Source organism: Cheilinus undulatus, linkage group 5 (genome assembly GCF_018320785.1).
Source record: "Cheilinus undulatus linkage group 5, ASM1832078v1, whole genome shotgun sequence".
In the NCBI taxonomy this organism is placed as follows: domain Eukaryota; kingdom Metazoa; phylum Chordata; class Actinopteri; order Labriformes; family Labridae; genus Cheilinus; species Cheilinus undulatus.
In genome coordinates, this window is record NC_054869.1 from 14,951,395 (window position 1) to 14,968,369 (window position 16,975).

General features: G+C 40.7%; 1 protein-coding gene across 1 annotated transcript in view; it reads right to left on the reverse strand.

Annotated features, from left to right (window-relative positions):
- The window catches only part of adgra2 (adhesion G protein-coupled receptor A2), a 67,445-nt gene that overhangs the window by 11,360 nt on the left and 39,110 nt on the right, over window positions 1-16,975 (reverse strand). The window contains exons 3-5 of the mRNA XM_041788426.1: window positions 2,384-2,455; window positions 1,297-1,368; window positions 1,125-1,196 (exon numbers count right to left, since the gene is read on the reverse strand). Of these exons, the coding sequence (XP_041644360.1) occupies window positions 1,125-1,196; window positions 1,297-1,368; window positions 2,384-2,455 (216 nt within the window). The remainder of the gene's footprint in view (window positions 1-1,124; window positions 1,197-1,296; window positions 1,369-2,383; window positions 2,456-16,975) is intronic.

Here is a 16,975-nt window from a genome sequence, read left to right on the forward strand (position 1 = left end):
TCAGGGCTTGACAATTAATTGATTTTTGATTGTTATTTCAATTTTGGCTTCTCATGATCATAAAAACATTATAATTGAAGAAAAACGATTAATGTGTGCTTCAAAGAGTATTTTTGGGTTGTGTTTTTGGCTGTGTTATTAGTTGTTTTTTGCATGTTGCAAATTTTGCAAGTTTTACAGGATTGCATGTAGACTGGATATTTATTTTTATTTATTGTTTTTTATTGCTATTATTTAATATATTGTTATTATTTGACTTGTTACTAATTTATTTTTGATTGTTCTTTTAAGTTGTGGTTGAATAAATACTCAAATTTTGAAATCAATGAATAATTGTGCTTATTAATCGGGATTTCAATATCAATCAAAATAATCGTGCTTATTATTTTTGCCATAATAGTCCAGCCCTACTATAAAGGATATAAACAGGCTTTCCAACAGTATAAGATTTAATGCCAAAAAGCATACAACAAAGAAAAAATCTACTGAACACAAATTTCTTTACTTTTTTGTGCTGGGTTTATTTTTTTTTATGGGGCAGCATTTCTGACCAGATTGTCCAAAACATATCCAGGCAAAACCCGAGGGGAGTTGGGAGGGAATTTTAAGAGAAAAAACAAGATTTCCAAAAAATAGTATTTATTAGTAAAATCTATAATTAAGGCCTAATGTAAGGTGAAGATCAATCTTATCAGGTATTGTGTGGTTTGCTTTCTTTTAGGTCATTTAATTCTGTTTCAGAACAAGCTAAAAACTCCTGATGGCATCTTTTTATAAAAAGTGTTTTAAAGAAGAATGCGTAGTACTGCATATAAAAAACAGAGAACCTTTGTTTGAATTTAAATTGTTTGTAGACAGAGCAATCCTCTGATTCATGATAGCACAAGTTTAAATCTGGTAGATCTCCAAATACCATGAATGTATTCTAATTCAAATAACTAGATGCCAAATAAATCCTCTGTGCTTATTTGACTTCTTCAACAGTCATTGTAAAACACTGCTTAGCAAAATAAATATGAACTGAAAATAAATGTTATCTTTGTCTTGGATATTTATTGTTTTATTCAGATATGGAATGGTATGCAGGGTGAGTGAACTGTATGGAGTCAGACTGTCTTACTCACACTAGCTTGAGGGATGGCAGCTCCTGAAATACTCCTGGATCCAGCGTGGATATGATGTTGCCAGAGAGATTCCTACAGCACATAATGTTGAATGTAAACAAGTTAACTTAAGAGCTTGCCCACTTATTGTGAAAGTCAGACACTTTAAGGGAATCCATGTATCTTTTCTTACAGTTTGGTGAGGTTGGTCAACCCCTGGAACATGTCTGCAGTCAGGCAGCCAATGCGGTTGTTGGAGAGGTCGCTGGAAGTGAAAAGACAAAGGAATGTGTTGGATATTTTTGAAACAAAAGGACTTAGCTTCAGTGTAGATTGTGTTGTTTTGACTTTTTCAGTATCCATGTTGTTTTAGAGATATCTGATCAAACAATACACTCCCAACGTACAGGTAAAACTGTGCAGGAAGTCCTGTTTATGATAAAACAATGATAAAGGGGCTCTCCATCTCAAAAATAGAAAGCTTAGATAATTTAACATCTAAATAAGCATGTCCACAGTCCCTAACACTTTCCCTTATCTCCCCTCAATGGGATGCCAGTGAAGGTTTATCAGCAAAGGGGTAAACACAGGGCCCCTGTTCTGCCGTCCACCTCTGAGTGTGATGTATAGCCGCAGCCAGAGAGGGATCTGCTCTGTTGCACCTCTGACATTACCCAGCAGAGAGCTGTCCAGAGCATGTGTTTATCTCCCCCCTGTTTGTTTTGAGAAGCCCCAGACCTCGCAGGGAAAACACAAGAAGGGGGAGGAGGGACAGGGAGTCATGCGGGGCAGCATGGACAACTAACTACGATCCACGCCAAAATCAGACGTCAGAGTCCGAAAACACAATGAGCGAGAAGCAAAAAGCTGTCCTGTCGTACATAATGTCGGTGTGGAGCCTCTGCTTGGTCCTCAGGTTCTTAGCACTACAAGAGAAGCATCAAATGGTCTTGCTTGGTTTGGTGAAGAAGGCCTTTATTGTTGCAGAAACACCAGGAGCTCAATATAACATCTAACATGAGCTGCCAAAACAGAATCTGCTGAGGATAAACGTGAGTGGAGCTAGAGGGTCTGTCTCCTCTGTAACTGCTGGGTCAAATTTCTGACAATCTTGGCAATCAACACTGCTCATATAATTACAAAACTACTACCTGACTCCATCATTTGTCCCAGACCCAAATATTAAATTCAAAATTTCCATGCCGACGTTAAAAAAGTCTATTAATGTGTTTGCTTCTCTTAACACCAGAGGAATGTGAATCATGTTAATGTGTACTTACAGTTTCCGAAGCTCAGGCAGGCCTTGGAAAGCTCCGGGCATAATGGTGCTGATTAAGTTGTGCTTGAGGTCCCTGTGGAGACAGAAATATTAGGTCAATGAGAAAAAAGAGGCCTACGCAGGAACAATGTCAACATATCTTTAACTATTTATGCTACATTTTTAGACAAACTCTTCTAATTCTTGAAAACGTCAAAATTCTTTATGGTAATTGGAAGCTGAAGTCAAATAAGCCTAACACGAAGGCTGGAAACAGAGAGAACCTGCTAGCATGGCCATGTTAGGGAGGTAACTCAGAGCCATATCTTAAGCTAATAGTGTGTTTGGTGAAGAGTAGAGAACCTGAAGGTAAAAGACAACTGAGAATTTACTATGGGCTAAGTAATGTCTTTAATAAACCAAATGAGGTTGAATAAATACCTGAGAGTCCTAATTAGTTTCTCTGGAATTAGCCAGGTGAGCTCTTTCCATTGTTTATGCTAAATGTTTGGAGTAAACACAAGATACTCGTGACAGGAAGAAACTCCTAAACCGGGCTATGCCCTCTCAGGTCAACAGTGCAGACCAATGGGCAGCAAAAAGCCAGCAACAACCTTGCCAAGGATGTCAAGAGGAACCCCCTTTGCTGGTGTTTCTATCAGTTAATCCCATGACAGTGATCTCCAGCGCCCCGGGGCCATGCCAACACAAACATGGAGAGATTCTTTATCTTACCTACCCTACCATACAGCCATCGCAGCCCAAACAGCATCTCCACCTTCAAAAAACTAGGATCTGCACATGCATACTCCAGGTAGTGACAATGCTGATGCTTATCCTAGCACACAGCTCATAATTGCCAAGACAACAAGACAGATATTGGTGCTAACATTACACCTGAAAAAGAACTGAAAGAGAAAACAAGAGCTAATGGACAGAGAAAAGTCAGAAGAGAGAGCTTTATGAGCAGAGACAGGGTGAAGTGCCAGGAGGTCGGGATGACGAGGCTAACTTGCTAGCTGAAGCTTTGTATTTGAGACCTAAAAGGGGTATCAGTATATTTTATTTCCTAGACAGTTGGCTTATGACACTTAAAAGATAGAAGAGGACTAACCTTTCTTTAAATGAGGCTTCCCTTTTTTCATTATTTATGCTAGACTAAGCTAACTGGTTGCAAGCTCAGAAAGTGAGTAAGCATATTTCAAAATGTTGAACCTTCATCAACACACAGGTTTTTGTTGTTTAGTTTTGTTTTACTAAAAAGAAAGCGCTGGTACATTTCTGTTTTTTCCTGGCTAAGCTAACTAGCGCTCCAGCTCAAAAAGAAAGTGATCAAGCACATTTTTTAAGTGTTGAACCTGGCTACTTAAACTGGTTCCCCTCTTTCCATTCTTCATGCTTTGAGAGAGGACTTATCATATTTTCTCATACCAAGGGCTCGCGACACTTAAAAAGGAAGTACAGCCTTCTTTCCTTAAATGTGGTTTTTACTGCTATTTCCCCTCTCTCCATTTTTTATAATAGGCTAAGCTAACTGGCTACTAGCTCAGAGAGAGTTAGCATATTTTCTTAGTGTTCTCAAAAGTGAACTTTGGAGACACATTGGATTTAAACTTTCTGTTTTTTCTCTTTCAGTTTTTATGCTAGGTTAAACTAACTGGCTCTCGAGCTCCTAAGGAAGGTGAGTAAGCGTGTTTCCTAAGTGTTGAACCTATTCATAAACACTGAGGGTTTTTTCAGCATAAAGAAAGAAAGAGCCACATTTATTTAAACCTGGCTCTTACAGCTGTTTTCCCACATTTTTTAAAATCCAATCAGTTGACCTGCCACTAGCTCAGAGAGAAAGACAGAGACAGTGACAGAGCAAGTTAGCATATTTTGGTTACAGAAGGAAGGTGAGTTAGCGTATGGCCCAAATGTTAGGCCATTTTATCAACACTTTGGAGTTTTTTCCTCTTAAAAGAAAGAGCAGACAAATTAAACCTGGCTCCTCCAGCTGTTTCCCCACTTTCCTTTGTTTATGCAATAAGCTAACCTGCTGCTAGAAAGGGAAGGTGGAGACACATTGTTTTAGATAAGGCATCTCCTACCGTTTCCCCACTTTTCATCCTTTATGCTAGGTTAAGCTAACTGGCTACTAGCTCAGAGAGGAAGTTAGCATATTTTCCTTAATTTCTTCAACAGTGAATGTGTCTTTCACTGAAGTGAATGGAGAAGGAGTCACATTGATTTTAAACCTGGCTACTCTGTTTTTCTCTTGTTCAGTTTTTTGTAGATCAAGCTAACCGGCTAACGCGTTTTGAAAGAAAGTGAGTAAGCATGCTTCCTAAGTGTTGAACCTTCATCAACTCTTAGGATTTTGTTTCTCTCTGAGTGTAAAGAGCAGGTACATTTCTTTAAACCTGGCTCTTCTGTTTTTACCCCACTTTCTATTTTTTTATGCTATAAGCTAACCAGCCACTAGCTTAGCGAGAGAGTGAGCATTTTTTCCAACATGCTAAACTTTTGCTTCAACATGAAGGTTTTTTTCCATTAAAGGAAGTGGAGACACATTTCTTTAAGCCCTGTTAGCTCATGGGACACAGCGGGGTATTCCTACACACAGATAGGAAATCTTATCCCATCAGCCACCTGGGCTTGAGAGTAGGGATGCAGATTCTTCACCAAAGAAAATATTAGTTGAATCTAAAAGTGCCAGCAAAGTGTCTTGTCATGTTTTTTTTTCTTCTCATGATAATGTAAAAAATTATAAATATCAATTGGTATAACTTGTTTGAAGATCATCCAGCACTTTTCATTCAATGCACACAAACACATCCATTTGTCAAAGTCCTCAGCCAGATGCTCCTCTCCATCTGCTTTACATTTTGAATCCATGAAGTTTCAGACGGGAATATCGGGTTAAAGCAGGTCAAGAACGGGCTGCTATCAGTGGGATGTGGCTGATGTGGTTAAATTGGGTCTTTGTTCCTATACAGCATATAAAAACTCTGCTTCCATTGTAGGGAGAGCTCAAAAGTATACATGCTGCGGCTACATTTTTGTCCATCTCAGTTCTGCCAAAGATGTCACTGTGGTAGGCAGACCTCAGGGGATTTTTCTGGTCCTTTTTTCCGCAAAGATAATCTGTCATCACTGCTCTAAACCGCACTGCCTCACACCATGTTCAACCCCATGTATCTCTAAATCATTGTGCTGTCCACTTTCCAAGAGATGAGCTATTTTGATCAAACTGGGGCAAGAAAATAGCTGTAGAATATATCTTCCTAAAAAAATTACAGCGTGTGGTATGGCTGCAATGGAGCCAGAGACCAGAGGTTTGCTGATGGTCAAGGCTCTTGTTAAGCCATCGCTCATATCTGGATTATAGACAGCAGAGACAGGTTATAATGATGGAGCAGAAGTTTTTGGCCCTGGACCAAGAGGCTGAGGTCTGTTGTGTTTGTCTCAAAGCAGACAGTCTTGGACAGCTCAGCAGAGATCTTTGAGTGCATGCCAGCTTGTTAGATGAAACACTTTGCAACAACTTTACAGCTTTTTAAAAGAGTGGAGAAGTTTAGGATTCTGACTAAAAGAAGCAGAAGAAAGAGAGTGAAGGCAAAATGTAAAATTTATGATGTATTAATAGAGTTGAGAGGGGGAAACATTAAAATCAATTTGAGCCTTTTAAAAAAGTGTTAATCTAGATGTAATACACATGTTTCTGTGTGTCAGTAGCTCTATTGGATTTGCTGACCAGAGCAAGGGAGTACGGCTGTTTCTGGTCTGTGTGTCGTGGGGCTCATTAGTGTGACGATGAAAGGCGAGGCTCAGCCCACTTCTTCCTTTCTCTGGTGACCATTTCTCCCTCCGTTTACGCCCTTTTCACACTCTCGCACACGTGAATTCGCTGTGTAACAGTGACCTCCATTCAAACAGTTACCAGTGAAGTTAGCACAATCCTACAAGTATGTTATGACTACACCCTGATGAAGTTACTGCATTGCTAATTTTCTTTAAATTATCTTAAATCTCAAGCTTAAAATGACTTCTGTATTATAAGTAGATATTATATTAAATATTACATGGTCAAAGGATGCAATTTATTTGGGATTTTTTCCCCTCTTTTAACATTTCTGGGTCATAAGCGGACATAGCTATTAACAGTATGAATCAGTTTGCATAGAATAAATAAATCTGCAATCTTGTTGGGTGCAATATCCCACCAGGGTTATAGTTCATGAGAGGGAAGAAAAGGAGTCAGAAGTCTAATCAGGACCAAAGATGAATAAAGCTTTGTAAATCACTGAGACTTTTATTTAGTTGGAACACATTTTAGTGTTTGTTGGCTCACTCATGAAGATGAAAACCTGTGGTCTGGTCCTCATAAAATTAAATTTACAATAGTGGATGAGCTGTCTGGTAAAAATATTCAGGGTACAGATACGAGCAATCATCTCGGTATTTTGCCCAAATGATGCCTTCCCTGTCTCTCCTGGTAAAACATTACAGGTCAACCAATTATTGGTCTGGCTGATTATTGAGGCCAATTTGGCTGATTATCTGTACCAGCATTTCATATTAACCGCTAACTGCTAAGATCAGCTAATCAAAAAGAGGGCTACTTTGGCTCCACTTCAAGGTGTGTCTTCTGCTCTCGCTTTATTTCCACGTTCCACAGTCTTACCAATTGTTCTGCATACAACACAATCTGATTGGCTAGATGTCACATGAGTACCAGCCAATTAGCACTTCAGTCTGGGTGCAACAGACACATTGGCATCACTTCCTGTTTTCCTGTTGCCACTGTGTTTCTCCGTGTCGTTTCTCATGCTGATAGATTAGGGGCTAAATTGTTTATTTTCTTTCATTTTTTGATCATGCAATTTTTTTTTTTGTCACATTAGGTGCATTTTGAATATCACAACAAATGCATATCGGCCCCAAATATTGGTTATCAATCTCACGAATTACTTACATTACATCAAAATGAATGGTTGTAAAAGGGGAAAGCGGGGTCTTTATCAATTTAAGAGGAAAGAATAAGAAAACTGTACAGTTTAACGGTTACTGAGAGCCCAAATCCAGTGGCCAGGAAGGTATGCATGAAAATTATGACTTTTCTGAACAAGGATTGGCATCGTAACATCATAAAATTAAGTTGTGTGTGTCTTTACTGACTCTCTCTAGAGAAACAGCCCCATCTTTTGCCTCGAGATGTCATAAACCAACACCTCATACCTCATGTGTGTTTTTCAACCATGTTAAATGATATAAACTTAAGAGGACATTAAGGTGTTTTGGAATTTGGACTGTATGAGGTGCTTAGCCATAGTAGTTGTATTAGCGTCCAGAGATTTCAGTGAGCATTGTCCCTTCAAACTGGATGCTATACAGTGCTACTGACATACACCTTCTCCACATAACTGAATGAGTTTAAGGTAAAAATGGGCCAAAAAACAATGTTGGCGTGATTTTATGCTATACCGAAAAGGTGATAATTGGGATCAGCTGGCTGTTAGCTGATAAAGGCTGGGTGTGTTACTGTGTCCTGCATGAACCGACACTAAGCTTCATCAAAGAGCCTTTCTTGGTAAAAAAAACCAAACAAACAAAATGCTTCAAACAATTTTGATACAGCGTACAATGAGTCAACATTGTTTTTTGGCCTATTTTTACCTAAAACTCTGAGAAACTGTGTCTGTCTGCCACGCTGTATAGCCTAGCTTCCTCCCGTGGGTTGTATTTGAAGGGGCAATGCTCACTGAAATCACTGAAGGCTAATGCCACTACTATAGCTAAGTACCTCATACACCCCCCCCCCCCCCCCCCAAATATCCCTTAAAAACATCTTTAGTGAATGTGTGAAGAATCTCCTAAAAGGCAGGCAGACTACAGCTCCTGCTTTCATAGAGAAATCGCTGGCTTAAAGTCAGTAGGAACACAACAACGGTGCCACATTTATCCACTTTACTGCTCTCTAGTTTCAGCTCAAAGCCACAGAACTCTTCTTTCACACTCCTTTGCCAATTCAAGATAAAAAATGTCATTAATGATGGAATTTTGATTATGTGAAGAACATAATGCAACACATTAATGTTTGATCCCATTGTTGTTGTTTTCTAATCTACTGCCATTCACTTTTAGGACTTGTTTAACCCAAACGGGGCCTTGGTCACTCTGGAGTACATGAAGTGACATTAGATTGCACTTAGTGCATTTGTTGAGGGTGCAAGGCAACAAGTGTTGTGCAGCTGCATTCCATTTATTTTGGAAGGTGGGTGTTGGAGCTAATGATGATATCCCACCTGTGCTGACCGTTCCAGTACCGATACGTTTGTAACTCAGGAAACGTTGTTTCAAAGTTGGAATTCAAGCTTTGGGGGCATTCAGAAAGACGTATCCAACCAGCATCTCTGAATTATCTGGAACGTACCATTAGAAACCAAAGGGTGAGGGCGGGGACAGCTGGTGATGCAAGCAGGGACTCCTCTGTAGGCTAGACTGTCCCTGAGCAGTCTATGTAGGCTAGGCGCTTGGAAAGACTCAGAAATGAGATGCACCAAAAAGAAATAAAATCATGACTCTCATTTTGCTTTTTAGAACTTTTCTTTCTTTCTTTCTTTCTTTCTTTTTCCCACAGAAAGGCTCTGAGAGCCAAACAATGGTACATGACAATGAGCAAGCACCCCTGAAATATGAAGCTCTCCAAAGTGGCAAAAGTGTGCACCAATAGGAGAATGCACACCAAACATCTGCATTTCTTAATGTCTGCTCCTGCACATCTGGCTTCATAGGGTGTGATGCTGTGTGTGCCTTGGCCTGAAGAGTATCCACAGTCCATTACGTCTGATGCACTCTCTTATCACCTAGCTGGGGAATGTGGATGAGCTCACCACAGTCACAGGACATGAGGTGGGCACTTAGCCCAACCGAAGCCCAACGTTTCACCACCATAATCCCTGTTAAATCTCTGCTTGCAGTCCCTCTCAGATTTCTTTCTAGTTTTATTGCAAACCTTCAGTTTGAACAGCAGGCCTCACGCTCGGGCGATGACTTGTGTGTGTGCCCTCTGGAGGAGACAGCGCCCTGCCTGACAACAGCTTCACAGCTCAACGGCCTTCACACTGATGACAACAGCTGTCACCGAGCCAGAGGGCCAGAGCCGAGACGAGAAGTACTTCAAAGAGGGCACGAGCATGTAAATATCCGAGTTACAAAGGTCAGAAAGAGCAGCCATGACTTCAGGAGCAGCATGTACTCCCTCTAAGAGCTACATGATTGCTGGTGACACATCATTGTTGTGTCTTTGAGTTCTGCTTTGTAACCTTGAGAGTGCATTGCTTTCTCCCCTTAGCCACATGAGGTCTGCGTGACAGGCTTGAGCCCCCAGGAGGGGCCATTGTCTGCTGTCGATGGGGCCTAACACCAGCGGCTGCCATTAAGAATGTCTTTTCTCCCTAAAAACTCCTCCCAATCAATGGGGCCTATGCTCTGCCATTCTGGAGAGTAATTTTTCTGCAGGGACGAGGGATGAGCACCTGGGCCCCATGCAGGCTGGAGAGGAGCGATGTGCTCGTAGGGCAGCGAGAGGGTAATAATGAAGACATGGTCTGAAAGCGCTCCAGACGTGGAGTGCTCCATTATCAGGAGCACAGCAGCCGGGTCTAGAGTGCTCCACTGACATTGTTTAGGCCCTGGCCCCAGAGGGAGCTGGGAAAATGACTGAAGTCGGGAATGGCCGCTCATTATCGCCAGACTGGAATCAAGAATTTCCTGTTCCTGGAATTTTTTAATGGAAAGACATGGCACTGCAGGGCTGACTTAGTCCGATTTACCTCTGGATGCAAAGCAATATAAGAAAGTGCCTGAAGACAAAAACAAACATACAAGTCCACAGATGGATTAAAGGTATGTTGGAAACAAAGCAAAGGGGGGTTGCTGGCACCTCTGCTCTCACAGAGGTCACTGGAGACCATTTTTGTGCCGCGTGTCATTTCCTGTCTGGTTGGTGTCTCGAGCAGAGCCCCTCGCTCGTTTATTTTTACAGTTTCCTTTTTCTCCCTTTTTTTTACTAGCTAGCTTTCCCCTGTGGGGAGGGGCAGGTGGGTTAGTGGATTCAGTACTGAGCAGAATCGTCCCTGTGTTTGGCCCCGCAGACCCCACCTCCCTACTCCTCAACACACTTGCTCACAATGGGGGCTCTGTAGCGCCGGCCCCAAACCTACTCCTGCCTTCCCCCCTCAAAACAGGAAACCGGGATCTGCAGAGCTCTTGTTTTTCTTCTAATTTCCTGCTTTGCTGCCCCTTCCCCAGATTATTTTCTTTACTTTTTTTGTTCCTCTCAGATTGGTTACACCTAATCAACCTTTTGTACATGCTCATCTGGAAAACAGTTGCATTGCCACAGCCATGAAGCTAAATGAGCAAAGACATTTCTGTTAAATAAAACTCTTAATTTGAATCAAAACTGGAAACACGACAAAGATATTTCCTGGCGTAAAAATTCAGCACCTGATCATTCACTGCTGATATTGCACAATGTGTTATACAAATGGAGCCCAGGACCTGCTGATGACTGACAGTGATATAAACTCTGGATCAGATTGCATAGCATTCAGAGGCATGAACAGAAATAGAAATATATACTTTTATTTGAAGTGTAAAATGCCTCAGGCTGATTATATGTTTCTATAGTTTGCAGCGAGAGGAGCCAGAGATAATCCTGCCAAGGAAAACTGTGTAGCCCCGCACTGTTATTGACTTTAGCTCTGGCTTTTAGAGTGATGGGGTGATACCATTTTGGCACTTCTGCTGGTTTTCATAAGCTCTACCAGTATGCACTACAGTCAGAAAAACTGACAATTACTGAACAGTAGAGTAAAATATTAATGGTTAAAGAAACATTTGTTGGTTAAATTTAAGTTTAAGAGACTAAGACGTGACAATAAAGGTCCATAATTTGTGCATAACTTTTTTTTAAATTGCATGCTTTATCGTCCCTTTCAGCATAGTTTGGTGGAGCCACTGCAGCCTCTCCCTGCTGCCACAGTGATGTAAAGTAAGTCCATCCTGGCTCCTTAATGTAACATTTCAATTTCAAAAACTCAGACAGCTCAGTGGTCAAGTCAAAAGTCATTTGCACCATGTGTTATCAATCCTTTGCCTTTAAATGGCTCACATATTTCCTTTCTAGTCCATAACAAGTTATTATTTGTAAGATTCATGTCATTATCACTGATCTGCCTGAAGTTCTTTATTTCATCTCTCTAACCTTAGTTTAAGACAGCACAAAAATCCAAATTTAGATTCTCTTTTTCTTTTGAGGCTTTTTGCCTTATTCAGATATAGGAAGTATGGGGGGGGGGGGCGCTGCTCTACACAGACCCAAGATCAGGAATCAATCCCACAATCAGTGCACTGAGGACTCCAGTCCCTGCCAAGGCCGCCTATAAGGGGGAATAAAGGGGAGAGCATTCAGATGCACAGCCCAACATGACAGTCAGCAAAGTCATGGTCCGTTGGAAAGTTAAGCTGTGATAACCATATTTTCTAGATTTTTTTAACTGACTAATCACTTTTAGCAAAGCAACAAAACAATTAAGTTTGATTTATTTATGCTGTAGTTCAAATATAGCCTTTTCAAAATGGAAACCCATTTAAAAAAAAAAAAAACAAAATTATCTTTTTATTAGTGATGTAATTATTGTGGATGGCCAGATTGAACTAAATCATTTGTAAAGTGAAGTCAGACTTCAAAGCTAAACCATCATGTGCACAAATGCCAGGATGCCATAAAATAAAGCATAAAAAACTGAGACAACTTCAATGGAAAACAAATTACATAGTTGTGAAAAAAGTCAAAAGAAGTGTAAAATGCCTCAAACTGGTGAAAATGTGGCAAAAATTGACTAAAACTGGGAAAAGATATAAAAAAAGATGGAAAAAAGGGGCAAAAAACTTAGTGAAAGCAGCAAACACTGGTTAGCAGTTGCAAAAAGAAGATAAAATAGGGTAAAAGGGCAAAAAAACGGTCTAAATTGATAAATCAGTGGCAAAAAAGTGGTAATACATTGTGAAAAACAGCATAAATGGGCATAAAGAGGAAAGAAATAGGTTAAAACTGGCAAATAGATGTAGCAAACGTCAGCAAAAATGGCAAAAGTTAATGAAATGGGTTAGCTGTAGTAAAATGCCACAAAATATGGGTTAACAGTGGGGAAAAAGGCAGTAAAAATTGGCAAAAAGTGGCAAAAATGGGTATAAATTGGTAAAGCGGTGTTAAAAAGTGGCATTAAAGTACAAAAAACAGCATAAATGGGTCTACAGTGACAAAAATGGATTAAAAGAGGCAAAGAAGTTGTAAAAATGGGTGGAAAACATGTTGGAAAGAGGTTAAAAAGCAGTATGAGAAATATATCCAACACCAGAACCCAGTAATAGTTTAACACGCTCACTTTCAGGTCCAAAATGAGGTAACTGTTAGACAGAACTCTAGCACCAATGCCACTGGTCCAGCACATAATAACATAAATTAATCACAGCTAGGGAGGGCCCATTCACTGGGTTTTCAGGGGCCCAGCAGACTCTGTGGGCACACTGGCCTCTGTACAGGTAGAAGGACACCTGCTCCACCAAGTGAGCCAAACTGGCATGCAAACCAAAACAGTTTTAAATGCAAAATAGAGGAATTTAAAAAATGGGAGATTAACTGAGGTTAACAGCAAAAATCTTGCCATGAATTGCGATTTTAAAAAAGTAATTGTTTAACAGCCCTATGTTAATTTTTTATGCTTTTGCTCAGTCTTGAGTAATTTGACTTTAATCACTTTTATACGGTTAAGTGTAACTGTCTTCTTGAGTTGGTTTATTTGTTGCTGAATGTAGCTCAGTGTAGAAATCTTCTTGGATGATCTTCCCTGCTGAGTTATCAGCTAAAGTGATAGTTGATTTTTATTTCTGTCTCTTAATTAAATTAGCTCAAAATTTTTGTGGTTTGTTAATACTGATGACAATGTTCATGTCTCAGGTGATGAGTTTCTGTATTTGGTGTTGAGTCTGGGTTTGTGCTAGGGTTATTCACATTCATGCTCTCCTGTTCTTCATGTTTTTGCTTTTAATATTTTTTGGGCCAGTTTTCCTTTTTCTAGTATGCAGAATCTGAAATGGTTTTTTTTCGTACTGCTTTCCTAGAGAAGTAATGGTGATATTTCCCATGGATCAACCCATGGACACACGGCTACGGCATACATGTCACTTCTAAAAGGAAACAAACAACATCTTTAATTCAAATCATCAATAAACAGGGAGACTCATGTCCGTGACTGGATTTTCAGCCAGTAGGTGGACTACAGCTTGTGGAGATCGGAGAAGGGGGAGGACCAGGGAGAGACCCAGGGAGCGAGAGAGGGGAGCCGCAAAAATAAAGAAGGAACACAGACGGAAGTGGGGGGAAGTAAGACCAGAACGAGCTCAAGTTCCTCTGCCATTGAAACCATATCAAGTTTTCCAAATGAGTGTGCGAGAGCGAGTTACCGTCGTATAAAGCGTACGATTTGGTAATGGGCTTATGAGGGGGCTCACTCGCTGTTTCAATAAACCCCCAGAGCCGTGACTGAGCTAGGCTTGCAATACAAACACACCCCGTTCCTTCAGTTTATCTGAAAGACACATCTGGAGTCTATCAACTCCGGCAGCACCCCCCCTTTCTGTTTCCACTCTCCAGCACGCTTAACCCCTTCCTCACCCGCTCCACCCCTTCATGTCATGCACTCTCATTAGGTGACCGTAACCGAGGGGGGGCACTCGATGGCGTGTGCGGGGAAAAACACATACAAATGGTAATTTTTCAGCAATTTGCAGCCTTCACAGCTGGCTCCTACAACCTGAACCATGTCGTAGTCAAAGTGGTCTAGACTGAAGGACTCCTTGCCATGCTAACACATTTCTCCACTGTTTTCACACTCTTAAGTGGTGGCCACCTCTGTTTTGTTCCCACTTCTCACAGTCATTTGCTGAGCCTGTGTGGAAATATTGTTCATCTCCCACCAAGAAAAACAACCTCAAATTTATATAAGACAAACTGCCGGAGCGTGCTTTCCTTCTTACCCCCTCCCTCCTTCTCTCTCTTTCTCTCTTTGCAGCCATCATACCATCTTTAGCCATCTCGGCTCCGCTTCCCCTGTGTCAGATGGTAAAGTTGTTTAAGTTGGACTACATCCTAACCCCAGCTGCTCAGAATGGCAGCGGTGATTTCAAGGTCGGTTTCATTGAGGCTCAGGCTGAGCTTCCTGGATCCCCCCCTTTTTTTTAAAAAGTAAAACAGATATTATCAAGTCAGAGAGTGATGAATTGGCCTGAGCATTCTTAACCATAATGTGATAATAGTATATATGTTTGGTATCACGCTAACTTTTCCTAAACATGTGCAGATATCTCTCCTGTGGGAGTTATTGCTCACAGGTTTCAGTGCAGACTTCCCTTAACTCATGCTGCTCATACATAAATCACAAGCAACTCCTTATTGCGGGTCATTTCTGAGGATGTTGGATATACAAAACCCACCTAAAGGCTTGGAGCACTTCTGCTGCACATTGTATGTCAGTGCCGCTGTTTTGACTTCATCTATCATTGCATCTGTATTGGACTGCAAGTTTTTTTTATTTGCATAATTCTTGAGTTTTAGCTTCTCTCAGATGCTCATGTCTGCCACCAGTCTTGCATCTAGCACAGCAAGCCTAGAAGTTAAGTTACACCTTTCTGTCCTGGAATATTACGTTACTGATTCCAATATAGTTTTGAGTTTTGCCTCATATCAGTTCCCACCCACAATTGTGCTACGAAACATTTACTGTACATAATATTGATGGAAGGTTACTGATTGCTGCCATTTTGCCATCTTTAACTGAGGTTATTCTCACTGCTTGCACAACATTGTTGTTGTTTTTACTAATCCTTGATATCTGACACCGGTTCATGTTTGGGTGTAAGTGGTTATTGTAATGGATTAGCTCATTCAGAACATTTACATGTTGTTAAAAGGGTGATTATTTTGCTAGTCCAACTAAACATTGAATTTTAAAATGTAAACATTTTAGTCTGACTTGGTACCAACTTTGTTAAAGTTGGACAAGCACACCTAGATTTGGTTTGACTTTGTTTACACCCAAACTAGCCAAGGTGTTCTGCGCATACGCCAAAGTCTCTGTGCTAGGTGTTGACCTGGAAGGTGCACAGCATAAATACAAGGACGAAAGAGGAAAGCCAGAAAAAAATTTGCAAAAAGTTTTGCAGTAAAATTTGGTTTGAGCATTTGGATACCCAGTGACTGCACTTCAGTACATGCAAACATACTATGCATTAACAGTACATCTTCAGTGATGATGTGATATCACCCTCTAATGCAAACAGCTCATTATTTCTGTGGTTTTCTTACCTGCAGGATATGTGCAGGGAAGCTGCTGGCTATAAAATGAACTGGGGTTGAATTAGCCATGAACTTTTAAATAAAAGGATGATAAAATATCTATTGAATACACCTCGTGGGGTACTGGTTAGATAGAACTAGAGCCCCATGCAAGACTCTTTTCTTAATCCTGCTCCTGCAGGATTTCTGACCATTACCAACCGCTCCCGCAGCACCTGCCATCCACTCCTGCCCACACCCACGCCTGCATTCTGACAATCCATGTTAAATTTTCCGAATAACAGACATTTAATGAAAGGTAATAAAGATATGTTCACTTAAGCCCCACCCTTTTTCAGTTTCTTCTCTCTTAGAAAACATCCACAACCTTGACATGTGTGACCGTGCCACACACACTTTTTTGTGGAGCTTTGATGAAGCATCACATGGCGCACATCACTGGCTATGCAGAGACAGACCCATATTGATACAAGGTTACGCTGCATCGGCAACTACAGCTGACCAAACAACAGTTAAATTGTGATTTCTCAGTCTATGATTCTAACAGCAACCTGTGACACTTCTCCTGTATTATCTTGTTTATTATCAGCATGGAGAAGTGCTTTAAAGAGAGCTTGCTCTGATCAGGGATCATAGCGCAGGTGTATCATCTCATACAATTACATTTCATTGTGGGCGTGTTTTAACAAAGTCCAGTTGTTTCTGGATCTCTTACAAGCTCTAGGAATGGAACGCCTTCAACATGGGTGTGTCGTCATTCCCATCTCTGACATCTGACTTCAGAGGTAAATGGAACGCAGCAGAAGTCCCCAAATGATGACTCAATGCAACATTTTGGGATTTTATAGATAATCTATACATTTTTATGACTTTGTTGTGGTACCAGTTTCGAACCAGTACACCCACAAGGCTTCTGAGAGGTATCAAGGACAATCAGAGCATTGGTGTGGCGTGCAAATCAACACAGACAGACACACCGCCAATTATTGTATAAGATGTCCAAATGTTCATTAAGAGAGCAACTGGACTTGAACAAAACATTTCAATTCTCCTCCAAAAGGCTTATTCAGCTCTAAAGAGGAACCAAGGAACTGAAGAAACCTTTTGGAGGAGAGGCGAAATGTCTTCAAGAACCCAAAACAAGTCCAGTTGCTGTCTTGAGGAACATTTGGATAACTATGACCAGGATGAATGAGAACCTACATGGAC